This window comes from Manis pentadactyla, chromosome 4 (assembly GCF_030020395.1).
Source record: "Manis pentadactyla isolate mManPen7 chromosome 4, mManPen7.hap1, whole genome shotgun sequence".
In the NCBI taxonomy this organism is placed as follows: Eukaryota; Metazoa; Chordata; class Mammalia; order Pholidota; family Manidae; genus Manis; species Manis pentadactyla.
Genome location: NC_080022.1, coordinates 179,215,594 through 179,239,054, shown reverse-complemented (window position 1 = coordinate 179,239,054; position 23,461 = coordinate 179,215,594). Strand labels below are relative to the sequence as shown.

General features: G+C 35.3%; 1 protein-coding gene across 2 annotated transcripts in view; it reads left to right on the top strand.

Moving 5' to 3' along the window:
* The window catches only part of LOC118919741 (ABC-type organic anion transporter ABCA8), a 59,348-nt gene that overhangs the window by 21,683 nt on the left and 14,204 nt on the right, over positions 1–23,461 (top strand). For both annotated transcript variants that reach the window (XM_036899948.2, XM_036899949.2), the window contains 11 exons: positions 400–575; positions 1,034–1,153; positions 1,393–1,531; positions 2,150–2,240; positions 5,275–5,414; positions 10,577–10,696; positions 15,187–15,385; positions 16,728–16,894; positions 17,551–17,684; positions 18,220–18,357; positions 20,523–20,630. In XM_036899948.2, the coding sequence (XP_036755843.2) occupies positions 400–575; positions 1,034–1,153; positions 1,393–1,531; positions 2,150–2,240; positions 5,275–5,414; positions 10,577–10,696; positions 15,187–15,385; positions 16,728–16,894; positions 17,551–17,684; positions 18,220–18,357; positions 20,523–20,630 (1,532 nt within the window). The remainder of the gene's footprint in view (positions 1–399; positions 576–1,033; positions 1,154–1,392; positions 1,532–2,149; positions 2,241–5,274; positions 5,415–10,576; positions 10,697–15,186; positions 15,386–16,727; positions 16,895–17,550; positions 17,685–18,219; positions 18,358–20,522; positions 20,631–23,461) is intronic.

Here is a 23,461-nt window from a genome sequence, read left to right as displayed (position 1 = left end):
TGATGCTGGATGTTCCACAGAGCATCAGTCTCAGGTATGGGATTTCAATTAGGACTGCTGTACCTGTCTTCCTACATGGGTTTTCATCTTCCTGGAGGCTTCTGGGATTCCTCTGTCAGTGTATCACATTTGTTAAGATTCCATTTTTTTCTATAACCAAGCCTAATGTAAGGGTTGGGTAAGTAGACTGCATCTTAATGTGAAAAACTGAAGATGGGACTTTTTTTTTCCTAATATACCATGCAAGTGAAATGGAAGTTCATAATGCCTGAATTGTATAAACCTTGAAGGTAAAATCATATATCTAAAACATAATTAATGAATATATAGTGATTTTTCATGTAGGAAAGATCTTAACTTAAGCATTATCCTGATGTTAACTTTTAATCTTTGTTATAGGTTCAGTCACCATGTATAATAATAAACTTTCAGAAATGGCTGACCTAGAAAATATCAGCAAGCTCACTGGTGTTTGTCCACAATCTAATGTGCAATTTGACTTCCTTACTGTAAAAGAAAATCTCAGGCTGTTTGCTAAAATAAAAGGGATTCAGCCACGTGAAGTGGATAAAGAGGTACATAAATACATTAGAACTAATGAATTGGTCAAAATGAGATCTAACTCTTCACACTAAGTTTTTGTGTTTTCATTAAATTTTCTTTGTGCAAATCATTATATAAATGTTGAGCAAAAAAAAAATCAATTATAGATAACATCTAACATTTATGTATAATGTACAATGGGCCAGGCATTATCCTTGACTTTAAATGTAATATCACTTATTCCACACAATAATCATGCAAGGCAGGTAATATTATTATTCCCATTTTACACATGTGGAAACTGAGGTTCAAGAGAGCAAGTAACTCGATCAAGATTATGCAGCTAGTTAACATGGAATGATATTCAAATCCAGGCAATGTGGCTCAGTACCCATGCTTTTAACCTTTACACTTCACAGCTTTATATTTATAAATTTGAAAATAAAAAAAGAAATCTTGGTTCATGACATAATTGTTGTCATTTGGTTAGATACAAAGAGTTTTGCTGGAGTTGGAAATGAAAAATATTCAGAACATCCTTGCTCAAAACTTAAGTGGTGGACAGAAAAGAAAGCTAACCTTTGGGATTGCCATTTTAGGAGATCCTCAGGTGAGTCACACAAAATTTAGAGATGAATTCAAATTTTTTTAAATGAAACTTTCTATAGTAGTTCAAATCTTTTGTTTGCAAACGACTTCTGTAATAAAATATTCATGACAGAACATTCATTAGAAGACCATATCCTAACCACAATGCCCTCTTAAACATGAGTAATGTGGTTTCTACATGTTTTCTGGAAAAACTGCACCTTACTAGAAAAGCCTGCTGTATGCATCCCTCCTCTGTAGATTTTCCTATTGGATGAACCAACTGCTGGATTGGATCCCTTGTCAAGGCACCAGGTTTGGAACTTCCTAAAGGAGCGGAGAACAGACCGTGTGATCCTCCTTAGTACCCAGTTCATGGATGAGGCTGACATCCTGGCTGGTACCGCTGGCTTCCTTTCTGGGTCATGATGAGGACTGTATGAGGTTTGGGAAATAAGGTTTGGTATTCTGAGCAGCTGTACTTTTTAATCTGGACATTTAGCTGGATCTGGCAATCTGAACAGCTGGTAATGATATGAGCTGTGCCCAGAGAGTTTTACTTCCAACCATTTACATGAATTTTCCATGAATTCTCCTGGAATTTTGTATCATTTGATTACACAGGGGCATGATCTGCCAGGAAACTCACTGTGAAATGAGAGCCTAAATTCCAAGACATCAACCCTTTCACTCAAAATTGAGGTATATCAACTTGATATACTCAAGTAATTTTGATGTCTGGTCTATTAAAATATGTAATCTGGTGATTCTCTATATTAGGAGATATACCCACATAACTTCCCTGACTGGTGGATGGATAGCCTAAAGTATATAAATAAGATTATTTGTATGTGTCTGTTTTTATGTGTCTGTTTCAGTGAGTCTTCCTTAAACCCTGTATTTGAAAATGTAGATGCTCCTGAGTTAGACTTGGGTCACATAGACAGTTACGGGTCTTTTCTTGGAAAAGAATGGGCAACTCGTTAACAAACTTTCTTCTTTGCTCCTTCCTTTTCAGATAGGAAAGTATTTCTCTCCAAAGGGAAGCTGAAGTGTGCAGGCTCCTCTTTGTTTCTAAAGAAGAAATGGGGGATTGGCTATCACTTAAGGTACAGCCACTTAAGGATACTGGGAAAATGAGAAATCCACTGGAGGAAGGCATGAGGCTTGAAGCAACACATCACAGCACACAAAGACACCTGTTAATACTACATACAGATGTTGTGTATACATATACACACACATGGAGATATATGTATCCATATGTATGTATATGGAATTAGTGTGTGTATATGAGAGATATTGATTGGTAGATTTTAGAGATTGGGAGTACAAGATAACCTAACAAAAAAGTTTAGATAAATGTGATAGTAGAAAATATTTCCCCAGCACATTTTTTTGTGAAGGAAGGTATCTATTAAAGGAACTTTCTCAGCTGACACATTGTGCTTCATGCTGTCATCACCTCTCACCCAGGGTTATAACATATTTTATGTAGGCTCCTTGTGTCTACTCCTTCTAACAACTCTCTCCTGTGCTTCCTCTCCTTTCCATCCTCTTCATTTATTTTTATCATTATTTTGAGGAGCAGCATATTTTAGCTGCTATGTCTTGTGTGATTCAGAGAAAGAATGTTTAATGTTATTTAAATTCCTCTATTTTTTGAGATAGAAACTGTTGTTACCTTTACTCTACAAGTGAAATTATAGGCTTCCTAGGTTAATAAATGGTACAGCCAGGAATTGAACCTGGGTATTTTTAACATCAATGGCTAATGTCCAAATCCATATTGTAAATTACTTTTTAATTTGTATGTGTATCAGTCAGTTTGTTAAAAGAGTAGCTCTGACAAGGGGAAAAATTAATGAGGATGTTTGGTATCTTGATCAGGGTGATGGTTACATGAATTTATACACATGTCAAAATTCATCAAGCTGGACACTAAGATTGGTGCATTTTATTGCATGTACCTCAATTGTAAAAAAGGATACAGGAAATAGTATAGTTAATATCAAAAAACTAAAAGCATATGACAAGACAAAGCAAACCAAAAAACTTCAATGATTCCATTTTACCTCCCAAGACCAAACTATGTAACCAAGTAATGCTGGTTTGAACCCACCCAATCATGAGTCCTGTTCTGTTCACCCATACCCAATTCAATACCCTCTAGTTAAAATCAAATTAATATTCTTTGTTCCTTCTACACGGCCAACATTTCCCATATTGTTTGAGGTTATTTCCTGAGGCTGGCAGTTTCCTTGAACCCATTTCCCCCTGTTCAAGTCCCAGAGGTTTACTTGAATAGCACCTCATGCAGCCTTTATTAATCTTCCAGCTCTGTGTATTGCCCCAATATTCAGATTTCCTAAGGCCCATTGTTTGGATTTCTTCTTGAAAATTAAATGGACTCTTTGAAATTCAGTTTTCTCACAAAGTAGGCTTAATAATTCCTATGCAAGTAAATGTAGTAGAACACTAAATCACATGCTACTTAGCACATTGCATGGCAACCTAACACGGTCCCGAAATAAAAATTGCTAGTCGGGATCCCTGCCCAATTCATGAGCCTCTTTATGGGCCCCTGTGATATGTGTAGTTGCCTTATTTCTTCTTCTGAGTTGGGGTCAGCAAACTCTGTATGGCACGTAAGCCAAATCCAGCTCACTTCCTGTTCATATAAGTGAAATTTGATCAGAACTCATCCGTCCCCGTCTGTTCAGGTACTGGCTATGGCTGCTTCATGCTGCAACAGCACATTCAATAGGGGCACAAGGCATCTACTGGCTCACAAAGCCTAAAATGTTTACTATCTAGCCATTTACTGTAAAAGTTTGCTGACCTCCACTTCCAAGCTGTGAAGTCTTCGAGGCAGGACATGTTCTGCTCATGCGGTCCTCTCTGAGGTCCTGGACAAGTTCTTGTGAGTGGCCCAGAAATATTTCTTGTATTTCAGGGGGCAGCACATTAGAGAGCAGTTCTATTTTTTGCTTCATTCCTTCAGTGAGTTTCACTGCTTCTAAAAATGCCATATATCCTTGTATTCTTGTTCTTAATACCTTATGAATAAGTACAATAATTTTGATAGAAGCATTTGATCAAACAGTCGTTTTTTGGGGGCTTGCAAGTGCAAACATCACTATTTAGTTCTTAGAAAACCCTAGATGTTAAAAATCACTATTCCATTTTACTAATGAGGAAATTGTTCAGAGATTAAATAACACACTTCAAATGGCAAAAGCAAGTTTCAAGGCTAAGTCACTAATGACATTTTATCTACTGTATATATTATAACCTTGAATAGTAGATTTTTTTCTACATTGAGGAAGTATCTGCAGTATATTTTAGATGGATGGGCTGATTTTATCAATGACACTTTGCTCTTAGTCGAAGTTCTAGGGTTAGCACTACAGAGAAAGCAAAAATTAGTGATCCCACTATCATCAACTCACATTCATCCATGATCAGTTTCTGTAAATCCCTTTTCTTCATAGCATACTATTGGTAATTATTTTATTTACCTGTTTGTGTACTGTTCATTTCTTCCTGCCTCCCGTAGTAGTCAGTCACCTCCATGGAATAGGACAATGCTGTTGTATTCACCATTGTACTCAGCATTTAGGATATTTTTTGTCACTTAATATGTTTGCATTGGATGTCTAAATTGAAAAAAGAACTTAATATGTTTGCATTGGATGTCTAAATTGAAAAACTAAGCCTGTTTGTGCCTGTGCCCATCAAAACTTCTTGCCCAATACAACAATCTTACTTAACCAATTTAAACTCCCTTTGAAAAATATTCAACATTTTCTATTCTGCATAGACTTGATCTTTGCTATGTCATGTACTTGTGATCTCTATTCTATAGCTATCTTCCCCGTAGGACCTCAGTCAATATCAAGTTTCTCTGGCATAATCGCCAAATAACCTGACTAGTAATTCTGATGAACTCCTTCTTTGCTTTCCCCAATCACATTTATATGATCGGCTTCTTTTGCGCTCTTCTTTCATGTTTAGAAGAGTTATTTCTTGCATTACATTTTAATTGATTCTTCTTTGTCCCATAGAAGCTAGTACTTTTCTTCATGCTGTTGAAGACTATGTCAAATAACATCTTTGTTTTTTTTTTTTTTGGAACACCAGTTTGCAGTTGAATGAAATGTGTGTTCAAGAAAAAATAACATCGCTTGTTAAACAGCACATCCCTGATGCCAAATTATCGGCAGAAAGTGAAGGAAAACTTGTCTATACATTGCCATTAGAAAGAACAAATAAATTTCCAGGTAATGTACATGAGCACTGTGAAACGAAATACATGAATATTCATAATAGCAATAAAATAATAATAATAATGGTAATTATTATAACTAACATTGATGAAGAGCTTACAGTGTGTCCAGGTATTTGAAACATGATACAAAAATAGTATACTAACTAGATTATTTTATTTACAGTGGGAAATATTATAGTTAATTTTATAACTAATAGTTACATTATAATGCCTGGGTATTCATGGGGGCTTTTTCAGTCCTTCATTCCTTTCAGAGTGTGTCACAGAATATTCTGGTATGCATAATGATGGATGAACACAAATGTTTGAAAACCTCTGGCTTACCCATCATGTTAAACAGCCCTGTGATAATGGCTGTTTCTTCTTTTGACAAGACTTTTGTGTTAACTCTTGGTTTTTCAGGCCAATACATAAAAGTTTATTTTGTGACAGCTAATTTGAATTCTCTGTCTGATAAATCACAAAGTTCCATCTCATTAGGGTCAGTTTCTGAAGGTTTATCTTGTTCCTCTTTTTGGAACATTTGGAACTGAATTTTCCCTCTTCATGATGCCCAGTGGTGATGTCTGTCCACTAGATAAAGCAGGCACCTCTCCAGTCTTCCCATACTGACACTGTACAGGAGACCCCCACAGATCAGCCCGGTCAGAGTTTCTGGGGGCCTCTTCAGCTCTTTTGCTCCCCAGAAGAAGCAGGCAGCTGTGGTTTCTGCCAGGTCACTCTGGGATGAGCCAGGGGAGTGAGTTACAGCATTATGCAGCCTATAATAATCAAGATTGTGTGGTGCTGGCAGTGATAGACACATAAGTAGAACAGAATAGAGAATCCAGAAATAGACCCACACAAATATGCTTAATTGATTTTTGACAAAGGTGGAAAAGCAATTCAATGGAGGAAAAATAGCCTTTTCAACAAATGGTACTGGAGCAAGTTGATCCATAGGCATAAAATGAATCTTTACCTTAGTTGTATGCCTTCTACTGATATTAACTCAATGTAAATCATGGACTTAAATATAAAATTTTAAACTATAAAATTTTTTACAATAAACAGGAGAAAATCTTCAGGATCTACAACTGGTATATGCCATACAACTGAGTAATTGCCCTACTGGGCATTTACCCTAGATTGAAAACATGTTCACACAAGAGCATGTACATGAATGTGTAGAGCAGCTTTATTTGGAATACACAAAAACTGAACTCCTCCCAGTTGCCCTTTAAAAATAAAAAGTGAATGGTTATCTTAAGAGAAATTAAAGAGGACACTACTAAATGGAAATTCATCCCATGCTCTTGGCTAGGAAAAATCAATATTGTCAAAATAGCTATCCTGCCTAACGCAATCTACATATTCAATGCAATCCCTATCAAAATACCTACAGCATTCTTCAATGAACTAGAGAAAATAGTTCTAAAATTCATATGGAATGACAAAATACCCTGAAGAGCCAAAGCTATCCTGAGAAGGAAGAATAAAGCAGGGGGAATTACGCTCCTTGACTTCAAGCTCTACTACAAAGCCACAGTAATCAAGACAATTTGGTACTGGCACAAGAACAGACCCATAGACCAGTGGAAAAGAATAGAGATCCCAGATATTAACCCAAGCAAATATGGTCAATTAATATATGATAAAGGAGCCATGGACATACAATGAGGAAATGACAGCCCCTTCAACAGTTGGTGTTGGCAAAACTGGACAGCTACATGTAAGAGAATGAAACTGGATTATTGTCTAACCCCATACACAAAAGTAAACTCAAAATGGATCAGACCTGAATGTAAGCCATGAAACCATAAAACTCTTAGAAAAAAATATAGGCAAAAATCTCTTGGACATAAACATGAGCAACTTTTCCATGAACATATCTCCCCAGGCAAAGGAAACAAAAGCAAAAATGAACAAGTGGGACTATATCAAACTAAAAAGCTTCTGTACAGCAAAGGACATCATCAGTAGAACAAAAAGGCATCCTACAGTATGGGAGAATATATTCATAAATGACATATCCGATAAGGGGTTGACATCCAAATTATATAAAGAGCTCATGCACCTCAACAAACAAAAAGCAAATAAGCCAATTAAAAAATGGGCAAAGGAGCTGAACAGACACTTCTCCAAAGAAGAAATTCAGATGGCCAACAGACACATGAAAAGATGCTCCACATTGCTAATCATCAGAGAAATGCAAATTAAAACCACAATGAGATATCACCTCACACCAGTTAGGATGGCCAACATCCAAAAGACAAACAACAACAAATGTTGGCGAGGATGTGGAGAAAGGGGAACCCTCCTACACTGCTGGTGGGAATGTAAACTAGTTTTACCATTGTGGAAAGCAGTATGAAGGTTCCTCAAAAAACTCAAAATAGAAATACCATTTGACCCAGAAATTCCACTCATAGGAATTTCCCCTAAGAATGCAAGATACCAGATTCAAAAAGACATATGCACCTCTACGTCTATCAGAGCACCATTTACAATAGTCAAGAAATGGAAGCAACCTAAGTGTCCATCAGTAGATGAATGGATAAAGATGTGGTACATATACACAATATAATATTATTCAGCCTTAAGAAGAAAACAAATCCTACCATTTGCAACAACATGGATGGAGCTAGAGGGTATTATGCTCACTGAAATAAGCCAGGCAGAGAAATACAAGTATCAAATGATTTCACTCATCTGTCGAGTAAAAGAACAAAGAAAAAACTGAAGGAACAAAACAGCAGTAGACTCACAGAACCCAAAAATGGACTAACAGTTACCAAAGGGAAAGGGACTGGGGAGGATGGGTGGGAAGGGAGGGATAAGGGCTTTATGATTAGCACACAGAATGTAGCAGTTGGGGGGAACATGGGAAAGGCAGTACATACAGAGAAGACAAGTAATGATTCAATAGCACCTTACTAAACTGATGGATAGTGACTGTAATGGGGTATGTGATGGGGACTTGAGAATAGGGGGAATCTAGTAACCATAATGTTGTTCAAGTAATTGTACATTAATGATATTAATGATACCAAAATAAAATAAAATAAGTGAATGGTTAAATAAATTGTGGTACATGCATGACATGCAACATGCAGAGGTCTTAAGCTTGATACCAAAATTATAATACATAAAAGGGAAAAAGTTATAATTGTCCATAAAGATAAAAAAAACTCTTGCTTTGAGAAAGACCCTGTTAAGACAATGCAAAACCAAGACTGGGAAAAAATATTTGCAAACTATGTATCTAAAAAAAGGACTAGTATGCAGAATATATAAAGAGCTCTGAAAACTCAACTATAAGAAACAATCCAATTTGAAAATAAGCAAAGGCTACGAGGAGACATTTCTCTGCAGAAGATATATAGATGGCAAACAAGTACATGAAAACGTGTTCAACATCATATGTCATTCGGGAAATGCATTAGATTAGAACCTCTGTGAGGTATCACTGCATAGTTATCAGAATGTCTAAAAATTTTTTTAAAATAATGATAGTATCAAATGCTGCTGGGATGTAGAGAAAATGGATCACAGATACATTGCAGGTGAGAATGTAAAATGGCACAGCCACTCTGAGAAAGAGTTTGCAATTTCTTTAAAACACTACACCTGCACCTGCCATACAACTGAGTCATTGCACTATTGGGCATTTACCCTAGAGATAGGAGAACATATTCACTCAAGAACATACATGAATGTGTAGAGCAGCTCTATTTGGGATAGACAAAAACTGAAACCACCACCCAGATGCCCTTTAACAAGTGAATGGTTAAATAAATTGTGGCGCATGTGACATGCAATACCACTCAATAAAAAGGAACAGTCTACTGGCTGGTACATGTGACAACCTGTATGAATATTCACATAACCATGCTCAGTGGAAAAAGCCAGTCCCAAAAGGTTACATACGTATGGTTCAATTTATATCCTTCTTGAAATAAAAGTATAGAAAGAGAGAACTGATTAATAGTCACCGTGAGTTAGGAGATGGGATCAGGAGAGATCTAAGTGTGGCTATAAATGGGTAGCATGATCTTGTGATGGAAATGTCTATACCTTGATTGTATTTCTGTCAAAACTGTGGTTATGATATTGCACTGTGGCTTTTAAAGATATTACCAGTGTGGAAAACGAATGCAAATCTCTCTGTATTATTTTTTTACAACTACCTGTGAAGCTAAAATCATCTCAATACAAAAAGTTTAATTAAAAAAAGAGAGAGAACATTTACTAATTATTTTTATCTTTCAGAGATTCTGCTCCTTCATAATAAGTCCTGATGAGGGCCTGCACTGGGTGGCTGAAACAACTAACTTTACCATATGTGTTGTTAACAAAAACATAAGTTACCCCCCAAAGTCACGTTAATATATATTTTATGGTGACAACACAACTACTCCTCAGAGCCATTAGACAAAGTGTTCACTGAGCCCTAGTTAATATGCTTTATAATAACTACAACTTAGAGAAAGTTTGTAAAATTTTTGGTAAAATGAAGGATGACACGTAATACTCTTTAGCAATTTATATCTTATTTTTCTGTTTTTCTGTATGCGATACCCCAATCAAGACATTAAACTTCTAGGCTGAAACCTGAGGACTTCTATAAACATAGTAGGATTTAAAATCAGGTTTTTACTTAAGCTTCATTTAATTAACCATTATAATTCAAATCCATCCAGGCAGGGCCATTGATTAATGTTTTAAGAACAATGACTGATGCAAAAGTATTTTTGGCAAAAGAACTAAAGAATAACTGGATACAGAATTGCTAGAGGAAGTACTGTCATAATTTCACTATTCTGAAAATTCTGTGAGTCAATTCTCATTCTCTGTCTATGACATCCTGTGAACTTTTTAAATCCATAGTCAAGAGTCAGTAAAAAAAAGAAAATGAAATTTTAATAAAAATATAAATGAAAATACATTAATAATTGAGCAAAAGAAATTAATATATGGGCTGTAACACAATATAAAATTAAAAAATAATCTATAGAATTTGAAAAATTAGGTTACTTACGAGAGTTAGTTTAAAAATGTCTGACATGTCATAAGTATAATGTCATACATTTGCACATTTTAGTTTGGAGCATTGCCCTCAGTTCACTTGTGATTTTTGTTGTTTTCATTTGCTACTGTGTATGTGTTCTTTAGGACTTTACCAGGATCTTGATAGTTGTCCTGATCTGGGAATTGAGAATTACGGTGTTTCCATGACAACCTTGAATGAGGTATTCCTGAAATTAGAAGGAAAATCAACCATTGACGAAGCAGGTAAATGAAATGCATGAAAATTATGTAAAGGTATTCACAACATCTGGGGTAGTATATATTTCAATAAGACACTGTTTAAAAGATATGGTTGCCAAATGTGGGGTTCCATGATTAAGGCCATTCTTAGACAAATGTAAATAAAGATGAAGTGCACCCCTGTCACTTTTCTTCACCTCTATAGTCAATATTGTCTTGTTATTGAAGATGGCCTATTTTTCTATCCAAGACTTACTGTCTACATCCTGTTTTCCAAGAGCAATTTCACACAAACCACACATTTATCGAAACCTCTCTCTTCAAGCACTTTGAATATATCATCTCACCTCCTACTAGTCCATGGCTCCTAATGAGAAGTTGGCTTTGAGAACTTCCTGTTTGATTAGTTTTCTCATGCTGCTTTCAAGATTCTCTTTTTGCTTCTGACTTTTGATAGTTTGACTATGATACTTTGACTAAGGTGTTGATATCCTCGCATTTGTCCTGCTTAGGGTTTGTCGAGCTTCTTATATGTGTTGGTCAGGTTTTTGTCAAGTTTGATAAGTTATTAGCCATTATTTCTTTGACTATACTTTCTGACCCTTTTCCTCTCTATTCTCGTGTAGCTTCCATTATTGTATGTGATAATGTATATTAGTACGCTTGACAGTGTCCACATCTCTCTGACACTTCATTTCTCTTTGCTCCTTTTTTTTGTCTATTGCTCAGACTTTATAATCTCAACTTATCTTTTGACAGGTTCACTGATTCTTCCACCAGATGAAATCTGTTGACTTTTTCTGTTTCAGTGAAATTTTTTTCAGTTATTGTAATTTTAACTCCAAAATTACTACTCGCTTACTTAAAATAATTTTTACATCCTTAATGATATGCCCTATTTGATGAGACATTATTGTCATTCTTGGTGATTTACAAATGTGTTGTTTAATGTACAAATATTTGTGGATTTCAAAGATGTTATTGCTATTTACATTAAAATTTTTAGTGTGATCATAAAACAGCCATGGTTTAAAATCTTTTAAACTTATTGAGAGTTGTTGAACCAGCATTTGTCTATTTGGTGAATATTTTTGTCAATTTAAAAGTATCTATACATATACACATGCATAATGCAAACATACATATAAATGCATGTATATGTATGTACGTGTGTGTATGTATTTCTAGAACTATATGTGTATATGTGTATATATACATATATAGCATATGTATTTATATATATAACCTCAGTTATTGTGTGGAGAATTGTATAAATGTGGATTTTTGGTCAAGTTGGATGATAATATTGTTCAAATATTCTATTGCTTGCTGTTTTTTTTCCTACATTTTCTATCAGTTATAAGTGAGGAATAGTAAAATCTCTAACCATAGTTCTAGATGTATCTAGGTTTGCCTTTTTCTCCTTCAGTTAGGGAAGTTTTTATTTCATATACTTCCCATCTCTGGTATTAAGCACATGCACATTGAGGATCAGCATGTGTTTCTATGAATTGCCTCCATTATCATTATGAAAGGTCCCTTTTAAGTCCTGGTAATGGCAGTTATACTGGAGCCCAGTTTGTCTAGTACTACAGATGCTTCCATTTTAACGTGATTTGTGTTTGCCACTTTAAAAAAATTTTTCAATTCTTCTTGTGCCTTTAAATCAAAATGCATTTCTTATAAATAGCATATAGCTGAATCTTGCTTTTTACTATATTTTACAATATGTATTACGTAAATGGCATGTTTAGTCCATTTTTAATGTAGTTATTGCTCTAGTTATGCACAAATCTGTCTTTATGGTTCCATCTGTTCTTCACTGCTCTGTTCCTACCATCTTTTGTTTATTATTAATAAACCATTTTATTTTCATATTGCCTTTTTAGCTGTAGTTATTCTATTATTATTTTTCATATTCACTACATAAATTACAATAGGAATTCTTATAATAATTTATATTCCAACATTATTATACTACACACAACAATGCAAATACCTTCAAATGAATACACTTCTATTTTCCTCTTTTCTTTTTTGTAAGTTTGTTATCATGTGTTTTACTTCTATATATATTATATATATGTTATTCATTATAATTGTATGTTCTCTATATATATATTCCACTTCTTCTAGGCTCCATCTATTCTGATATGCTGTTACACATTATCCACATCATTATTCTCATTATTCTCCTGAATATAATGTGTCTTCTTCTCTGTTCTTAACATTTTCTTCTTTAATACTGGTTTACAGGACTGTGTAGTTTCATGGTTTTTTTCTGATTATTTCTTGGAGTTCCTCAAATTTTTCTATCATGGATTTAATATTTTTTATCAGTTTTGGACAATTTTTTTCTAAATATTTGTCCTTCTGTCTCATTGCTTTCACCTCTGTTTCTGGGACTCCAGTTATACTTTTGTTAGACATATAATACTGTCCCACAGTTCTCAGATACTCTATTCAGGTTTTTCATTCCTTCTCTTTGTGTTAGAAATTGCATAATGTCTATTTATGTATCTTCATGGTCATAGATACCTTTTCTCTTGTGTTTAGATAGTTTTTTAGTCCAACAAATAAGCTCATTTCTGATAACTTATTTTTCCATTCTGGTATTACTGTTTGTTCTTTTTTATAGTTTCCATTTCTCCATTGAAATTCTCCATCTGCTCATTCATAGTGCCCATACTTCCCACAAGATATTTTAATGTATTTATCATATTTTAATGCCTGTGTGTTAATTCCAACATTTGAGCCATGTGACAGATGATACATATGAGTGACTGATTTTTCCTTCATCCCTATGAGCTGCATTTTCCTACTTCTTTACATGTCCAGTAATTTTTGCTATATGCTGAGCATTGTTGTAAAAAAAAAAAAAAAGAATCAGTGAACACTGAAATAAACACTGCCTGAAAAATGGCATGACTCTTACTTTGTCAAGTTGCTGATAAAGATATCTGATTTGGTCTAGTTTGTATTGGCAACGGTCTGGGATTTGCACAGCTTTTATTAGATTTAGTTCACACCCAGGTCCAGATGTTTTGAAGGAAGAATCAGCTCTTTTCCTTCAGCCTGACTTCATTCTAGCACAGCAAAATTCTAGTGACCTCACTGTGTTATACAGCCCTGCTGCCAAATTTCTGAACAATAGGAGACACCTCCCTGATTTTCAGCTTGCTATCATTTTTATGTTTTAGGGGCATTTGGTTTTTTTTTTTACATATTGGGGAGTTAACTGACTCTCCATCCTTGACCAAGGCTTACTGGTCACATCCTGGATCCTTGGGAAACCTCTCTACCCTACCACCCTACACCCAGAACTTCAGCATGTGAGTGAATTATAGTGAGCCAAGGCCCACTCTACCCCAGCAAATCTCTCTGCTTCCTTGTCCAGTGACCAGCCCTTGGTGGACTTCTTTCACAAAGGAAAGCTCCATGTGCCTTGATGGTGTCTTGTACAAGTGAAGACTCTGTTCACCTTAGCGTGGTTCTTGCTCAGCTTTTCCTTCCTGTCTCTAGCCTTTGATAAACTGTTTTCATGCACTTAGTGAAGTTCTCATGGGAAAGAATTGTAAACTCATTTTGTGACGTGGATATTACGTGGCTATAGTCAGTCATCCCAGCCCAAATGTGAGAAGAAAGGGTTTGTTTAATCTGGGATGCTGTCTCTTTATTTACATCTAAAGTTGTTCTTTCCTCCTTCTGCCATGTTTCTAAAGATGCAAGCAGGCGTAGGTATCACCTTCCCTAGGAATAACTCATCCCTTTAAGAAAGTTACGCTTTTTAGCTTCCTTCGTACCCTCATCTATCTGATGGATGAAAAAATAGCTTTTCTCCTCTTGGTGAAAAGGGTGACAGTCTCTTTCAAGTAGGTGCACACAGAAAATATCTGAATTATTCTTTTAACATTCTGTTAACCATTATCTTGAATAAGATCTTTACAATTTTATTAATAAGTGGAATGGTGTGTTTCTGTGTCTGTGGTTCAGTGTGCACATGTATAGGTGTATCCTTTTTGAGGTTTAAAATCAGGCTTATTTTAACATCATACAAAGGACAACATCCTGGGTACCCAGAGGTTACAGAGAATAAACAGCAGTGCAGCGCCAAATAGTATGAATAGATTTGAAATCCCTCTAGTAACAACAATTTACAGTGAACCCCCAGTTTGTTGCATGTCAATTTGTACTACGTCTCTAACACCTGAGAAAACTGTTTCCTTTAAAGTTTCTAAGTCACACCTAGGCACTATAATGATTATATTTTTCTTAACCTCTTTAATGCATTGTCTGTATCCAGATTATCTAAGATCTCCTTTCCAGTCCTTTGTTCAAGAGCTGAGTCTTTCATCTATGTTTCTAGTTTATGGTGGCAGCCAATAATGCCACATAATGCCCACAGTTATGCAAAGACTCTAACTTCAGTATCCTTGGTCAAACAAGCTCTTGCAGTAATCCATAAAGTACATCCAAAGTGGGATTTTATGCATTACTTATTTTGTGTTTTGCAGATATCGCCAATTTGGGAGAATTAGAAGTGGAAAGAGCTGGAGACACAGAAAGGCTTGTTGACATGGAGCAGTTTCTCTCTTCACTTAATGAGACAAAAAATATCAGAGGTGGCATAGGCCTCTGGGGACAGCAAATTTGCGCAATTGCAAGGGTTCGCTTACTAAAGTTAAAGCATGAAAGAAGAGCTCTTCTATCACTGTGAGTATCAGAGTGTCTTAGTTTTTCTTTCTCAGAATGCATTAAGAAACAAATAAGGTGCATAAACAAGAAAAAACAACAAATAAAAAATAATTTCTGCACCTACAAATGGCATACAGTATAATACCCATTCTAGTCGGTGGTCTTAATGATTATCTATTAGTGGACTAGCAGGTGAGATGTATATATAACATTTCGGAGCCAATTTTTGAGGAAAAGTTGATGTAGGTTCTCTTGTAATATTTTCTCTCTTTCAAATTTTCTACTATGGCAGGTGACAGAAACAATGGGATGTGGATCTTTTTTCCCAGCATCCATACACCAGTGCCCTTTTTAGATGCAATATAGTTAGGCTACTGACTCTTCCCTGAATATTCTGACTTTTGTGTTATATGCTACTTGCTTTTACGTAGATGCCATGGCTTCCCTCCAGCCATGGCAAGTGATGGTAGCCACTCTCCTTACCTACTGTGTGGACGATGGGCACTGTCACTGCCCCTAAGAATCATATCACCTCGTAGCTCTCTGGTGTCCATAGTGCTGTGGCTGTCAGTCAGTGCCTTGTCTATGAATACTGTAATTAAGTATCAATGAGATAGGTGGCTTGGCACATAATAGGGTCTCAGCAAATATTCACTAAACAAATAAGTAATGAGAATTCATTGAGAATCTCTGACAAGGAGATTAGAGTGATTTCAGAAAAATCTTTAGTATCTGGCAATGTTGCATAATAGAGTTTTGAGACATGCCAGCCATTTGGCAAGAATTCAGACAAGATGTAATGTTGTAAAATTAGAAATTAGGAATAGGAATAAAGAGATTTCTTCTTGGAAAGTAACAAATAATGAAGGTATCATAAAAAATTTCAACTTATTTGAAATGAAGAATAAAGAGTAAAAAATAAAAATTGGAAGTTTAAGCCTAGAGACCAAAGAAATCCTACAGTCACTATCAGAAATAGGGGCTATGTGAAGAGGAGCAGACAGGACGAAAATTGAGAATAAGTGTTGCCGAACTAACCAGCAGAAAGGGAGAGCATCACTCTGGAATCTCAGGAGGGGGGCAGAACCCGGACTCAGAGTTCAAGGACACACAGCATATGAAATTGTGTGTGATATGCAATGGCCAGAGAGCAAATAGAGACATGAACCAAGGATAAATCTACATTCTATCATCTCTGCTTTAGTGGTAGGAAAAGGACAGAATATTCCAGAAATGCCTCGGAAAGCTATATATTTAATTTTCATAATTTCTTGATCTCATTCCATTATAACTGGCTCAGCCAGTTTCAAAAGGTGAGGAAATGACTGTGCACTCACATTGGCCATTTTCTTCTGTCTAGGCTGTTAATTCTAGGAATTGGTTTTTTCCCTCTTATTTTGGAGTATATCATCATAAAAATATATCAAAAGAGTTACACTTGGGAACTTTCTCCTCATTTATACTTCCTTGCTCCTGGACAACCACCACGTGATCCTCTCACTCAATTATTAATTATCAACCAAACAGGTAATAGTGTGGTGAATACGCCATTTCCAAATATATCCACTCTTTAGGGCATTCCCTATGAAACATAAACATGAGAGAGAAAAATGAGCTTTTGACTTCTTCAGAGTATATTAAAAATAATTTATGAGGCTTGGCAATGAGGAATACAAACCCCAAATGGAGCAGGAATTAGGAAAGTATTTGCCAAAGAGAAATAAATCATCTGGCGGCAGTTTGTAAAATGAAAGAGTTTGTACCAAAAATCGAATAATAGTGAAGTAAGATTTAGCAGATTTGGTGATAAGCTGGTAGAAATTGTTTGTATCATTAAAGCCTTATTGGTTATGGCCACTCATTGCAAGATTCTAGGGAGAAAATGTCTGTTCCAAATACCATATGGTGCTTAAAAAGACTTTTACATTAGTAGTAATCATTAAATAAGCAAGTAAACCTACTGTAAAGTAAACTCCATGAGAAGTGTATAGACTTAATTCATAGTAGCAAGTATGTTATCATGTGGGAAAATATCCTGACAGTCCATATTATGATAAGTATTATATAATGCCATTAATTATAAATTCACTCCACAACATGATACTGTTCATTTTGTGTCCACAACTGTGTTTTCCACCCCCAGCTTAGTTTTGTGTTACCTAATATATTTAACTACAACCTAGGGGCCAGCATTGGTGAGTTCATACATTCTGTGGCGCATCAGAACATAGCTTTGGAAGTGGATGAATTTGGAACTAAAAATGGCCTAGATGACCCATCTTACAATGGAGCCATCATAGTGTCTGGTAATGAAAAGGTATGCTGGTATCTCTTTAATAATTTTTCCCAAAGATGTGGAAGCTAATATAATGTCAGTATGCTGAGTTCTCCAATTTAGGGAACAAAATGAAAAGCAAATACTGCTCTCATTTATTACTTAGTGAATTGTAGCTATTAGTATATGATAAATAATTCATATATCCATCTTTGTGTACCAACACAGACTGTGTGTTAGCAAAATAAATACTATACAATATCACTGTTGAGTGCATATTTAAGTCCAAAGAATCCATATTTCCTCTCAAGGATTTTGTAATACATATTGGAAACTTCTGTTTTGTTCTTAAACAATATTAGCACTCAGTACTGGCCTTCAGCTAGACATCTAGTGTCCTGAAAATCACATACAGTCTGTATACAGGTTTTGTTTTACATTACACAGGGGTTTTTTTTCCTCTATTACTTGACACCATCTTAAAAAACAGGATTTTAATAAAAATATTGAATTTTGACCTCTTTAGAAGAAAATTGCAGATCCTTGAGAATTTATAACCTTGCTTTCTATATTTTAGAATTATAGCTTTTCATTAGCATGTAACACCAAAAGACTGAATTGCTTCCCAGTTCTCATGGATATTGTTAGTAACGGGCTACTTGGAATGTATAAACCATCAGCACATATCCAAACTGACAGAAGCACATTTTCAGAGGTAGGTATACAATCTATGGACTCATCAGGAATCTTCCAGATCATTCTTTCAAGTCCTGGAATCTTATTCTTATTGAGTAAACCACTGCAAAATAAATTTTCATTTGGGATTCTTGCAAGCTCTGTGGCTTTGAAAAATCAATACACTTTTCAGAGCTTCAGCTTTTTAAATACAAAATAGAAATAACAATATTTTTCAAAGAGAATGTGAGGGAATGACAGTGGAATCATTCAGCGCTGTGACCCGCACAAAAATAACAAAAGAGAGAAGAGAAGGAAAGAAGGAAAGGGGAGGAAGGGATGGAGGATGGTCAGAAGGAAGGATGGAGGGAGGGAGGGTGGGAGGAAGAAGGGAGGGAGAAAAATAGAAACCTTATTATTTCTTTTAGAAATGCTTCAAAAGCATAAATTTTTGACAAAGTTCAGGCTGGAATAGCGGACAGGCTACATCAGAATTGTTCTAGTTCCTTGTCAAAAATATTAATTCCTTAGGTCTATCCTAGACCCTCCAAACTAGCTTTTCCATACATGGGGCAAAAAAGTCCTATTTCTTAAAAAAGGACCAGGTGATTGAAATGTATACAGCCTTTTAGGTTTGGAAGCCATAATACCTATCAGAGTTTGTAATTCTTCCTTTCTGATTATTTCCTAGATACATTTCTCCTTCTTAGAGAGTTATTTGAACACAGGGATGTATTTTTAACATTATGTAATACCCTATACATAAGCTAGGGCCTGGAACATGATAAGCATTAAATAACTCACTTGCTAAATACATAGACGAATGCCAGAGGTCAGCAAATTATCTATATCCCACTCAACTATAAGATTTTATGGTAATATATCTGGCTACTGTCTACCCATGTGTATATAAAATGGACCTTGTATCCATCATTATTTTCATATGCTCCAGCAAGATCTTGAGTTACCTTCTCACAACATACCTCATTCTGTGCTCAGGAAATAAAAATTCCTTCCAGGAAGGGTGAATGAGGAACTTAATTATTAAAGAAAATGTTTTACCTGTCTACCCAATATTAATTAATTTTAGAATATATGCTATGGTTCATGTAATTAACCTCCTATATGACTCTGAAGGCCTTTTCAATTGTCTGGTTTCTGAGGGAAGATACAGTAATTGAGCAAATTGCTTTGGGTTTCCATCTTAAAAAACATCCTGTTTTAGTGATTGTGAGTCTGATACCAACCAGCTTGCTTGACCTTATGTTTATGTGCCCAACATTGTAACTTTACCATCCTCAACAACCAATTTTATCCTCTGTTTGGATCTACCTGCCATTGCTCAAGAGTTTTCTATAGTTTTAGACCTTGCTTCCGTCCTGCCCAAAGTCCGTGGATTTACCACTGAGTACTGACCCTATCTGGCGTGCAGTGTGTTCTGGAAAGATTCCAACAATAAGCTTAAATCCTAACTTTTCTGTAGTTGGCAAGTGTGTCTCTGATAGGCAGGCTGAAGATGACTAGGCTCTGGCTTTGACTTTTGTCAGTAACATGCTTGTTCAAATAATATACACACAAGTCATGAAAGTAACACAGGGACTGATTTTAAGACAGTTTGTCCATCTTCCGTCCTTAAAGATTGTTACAAACAGGAGCAACAATATGTGTAACTATGAGCAAAGGGGTTTGGAGATCTCACTTCCCCTTCTAGGACTTTATCTCTACCTTTGAATCTTCAACCAATATTTATCTGGGCTCATGGTGCACCTAACAAGATCACTTATCAGTGCTGTGCCATTAAACACCCAATATGATTTTTGAGTCATGCTACCACATCTGAAATAATGAAGCATCAGTTAGGAAATGGGATAGTTCAGGTGTGGATTGTCATTATTTAGTATTTAGCATCAGGATGAATTTTAGAATCATAAAGGAAGAAAATGAAAAATCTCACTCTTCTTACTTTCCTGCCTTGTAAACTATCAATACATTCACCTTCTCTGAATCACTTTACTTATCCATAAATTTGGGTATAAAATCCAGAGTCAAGCTTCAGAACTGGATGAATAGTGAAAGAGTTTGGGAATCTCAAAAGGCACTTAAAGAGGATTATATATATAATCAGTTTAATATTTTTCAAAACATATTCCAGAAAATCAATTTTGGATTTGTTCATTCACTTTACTGTATTCTTGGCATTTGCAGGAGGAACAGAATAATCCATTTGAATTTGTGGGATATACCTTGTTCTGGTTGATTCTGGTATCATCTTGTGCTCCTTACATTGCCATGAGCAGCATCGATGATTATAAGGTAAAAATGAGTAACTGACACTTTCATTGCTTTGTGTGATTAGAAGCCGAAGTAATATAATTACAGAATATTTCATGAGGCTATTTACACATGTTTAATTGAGTAGCCAATTCAGTAATAAATCCTGAATTCATAATTAAAAGAAAGTTTTATAAATGGGAATACAAATACATAGCTAAATAAATAGATTATAGGTAGAAGATGATTCTAATATTTATATGGCTATGCAAAGAACCTAGAATAGACTAAATAAATTTGAAAAAGAAAAATGAAGTTGGAAGATAAGCTTCTGACTTCAAGTCTTACTACAAAGTTATAGTGACTAAAAATGTATCATATTAATTTAGGATAATCATATAGACATGTGAAACAGAGTAGATAATTCATATATAAACTTACACATGTTTCATCCATTGATATTCAATAAAACTGCCAAGGAATTCAAAAGGGAGAAAATTGGCCTTTTCAGCAAATTGTACTGAAACAGTTTGATACTGGTATGAAAAACATTTTTTCTCAACACTCATCTTGCACCATACATGAAATTATGTTGAAATGAATCACAGATCCTGTGGTAGGCAAATATTTCTTAGATGGAGCATCAGAAGAAGCAAACACTATAAAAGAAAATGAGATCTTGAACTTCATTGAAGTTAAAACTTTTTGCTCTTTATAAAATACCAATAAGAGAATTAAAAACTACAGCCTGGGAGAAAAATATTCACAATACATTTACATCTAACAAGATTTGTATCAAGAATATAAAGAACTCTTACACTTCAATAGTAGAAAATAGCATAATTTTGAAGATGGGGAAAATATCTGAACAGATACTTCACCAAAGAAGATACACAGAAGGAAAATACTCCCATGAAATGATGGCTAATATCATGTGTATTCAGGAAAATAACCCTAACAAGAGGCTTCTACACCCAAAATAAAGTGGACAACGTTAATAACTGATAACATCAAGCATTTGTGAGGATATGGAGAAACTGGAATTCTCACACATTGTGGTAGGAATGTAAACTGCACAATCACTTCGCAGAACAATTTGGTTCTTTCTTATAACATTAAAAATACACTCATTTCATGACTCAGAAATTTCTCTCTTGACTATTTCCCCAAGAGAAAAGAAAACATCTCTCTACATATAAACTTGTACATTAATGTTCTTAGCAACTTTACTCATAATAACCAATAATCTGAAACTACCCAAATGTCCATCAAGCTGTGAACTGGTAACAACAAATTCCGGTATAGCCATTTGATGGAATACTACGCAGCAATACAAGAAGGAGTGACTAATAAATGCATCAACATAGATGAGGCTCTTACCTTTAAACTGCAGAAATGAAGGTCAACACAAAAGAGTAATTACTGACTGATTTCATTTATATGATACTCTCAGAAAGGTAAAACAAATCCATAGTGACAGAAAGTAGTTCTGTGATTTCTTATAACCAGTGATAAAGGCTACTGACTGCAAAGGAGCATGGGAAATATGGGGAGGTGATGAAAATGCTCTATACCTTGATCATGACTGTAATGCAGGAATACATGTATTCATTCAAACTCATGCAACGGTATACTAAATAGGGATACTTCTTATTTATTTGAAAATTATATTTCAAAAAAATTTAATTAGAGATTGTTGAAAGAAAAGGAAAAGATATTTTGAAAACATGAGGACTCAGAGATAAAAATGTTTTCTTTTTATCTCTCAATGTTTAATTGATCATCTATTTATACATTTTAATTCAGAGATACTCTCATTAATAACAAATGAGTGTTTAATGTGTCTACAAACTATTGGAGCATCTAGTTAAAAAGAAGATTCTGATTCAGTAGCTCTGGAATGGGGACACTTTTGAATGTCAATCATAGGGTAATGATTTGTATGACTGATCAATTCAAACCAACCCTCATCAGCTTTACATAAAAATTTCAGTGGAATATCTTTTAATGGCTCCAGTTTTATAATTTTATTGCACAAAAGCCAGGAAACCTTGCACAAACATCTGTTAATTCAGAACCATCTTCATCTGTTTCACTTCCTCCCTCTTCAAGTAATTCTGTTGCCCAAGGGAAGCAATATTGCCTTTCTAGTGTAGAACTTCCAGGACTCTTGGCAAAATGCTGTTTTACGGGCCTGACGTAACTGTCAGTCATTCTGGTGTTAACACAGAGTTAAAATGTCTGCCATAGGAAACATGCACACTTCTTCTCTGGCCTGATTGATACCACAATTTCACCACGTTTCTCCTAACACTTTGGCCACTGTTTCTCTGTCTCCTTTGAACTTTCCTATTCCTCTGTATTGTCTTTAAATTTTGGAAATCCTCAAATCTTAACCCTGGGCCCTCCTTTCATGTTAGATGTCATTCTCTTCCGGGCAAGCTCGTCTAACCCTACAGCTTCAGATTCTTTTTACATATTGATCACTCACAGATTGTATAATTTCTCATTTCACCTCCAGCACTGACCAAACTCCCTATCGGCATTTCTGCTGGAGGAATCATAGATTTTCAAACTTGATGCCTTCAAAACTGACCTTACAATAGTCTTAAACGTGTCCCCCCTTTCATGTTTTCTGTCTCCACAAATGGCAGCACTATGCACTCAGTTATCCTGTCGGTAACCTAATACTACCCTTCATTCCTCACAGAGCTTCACCCGCACATCTAGTCGGTCACCAGATCCCTGTTGAGTGATTTTGATATGACACCTTGGCCAGACTGCATCTCAGAGAGGAGCAACATTTATGTAGCTCATCAGAGACCATCAACAAATGAACGATTCTTAAAAGAAAAAATAGGTTCAAAATTATT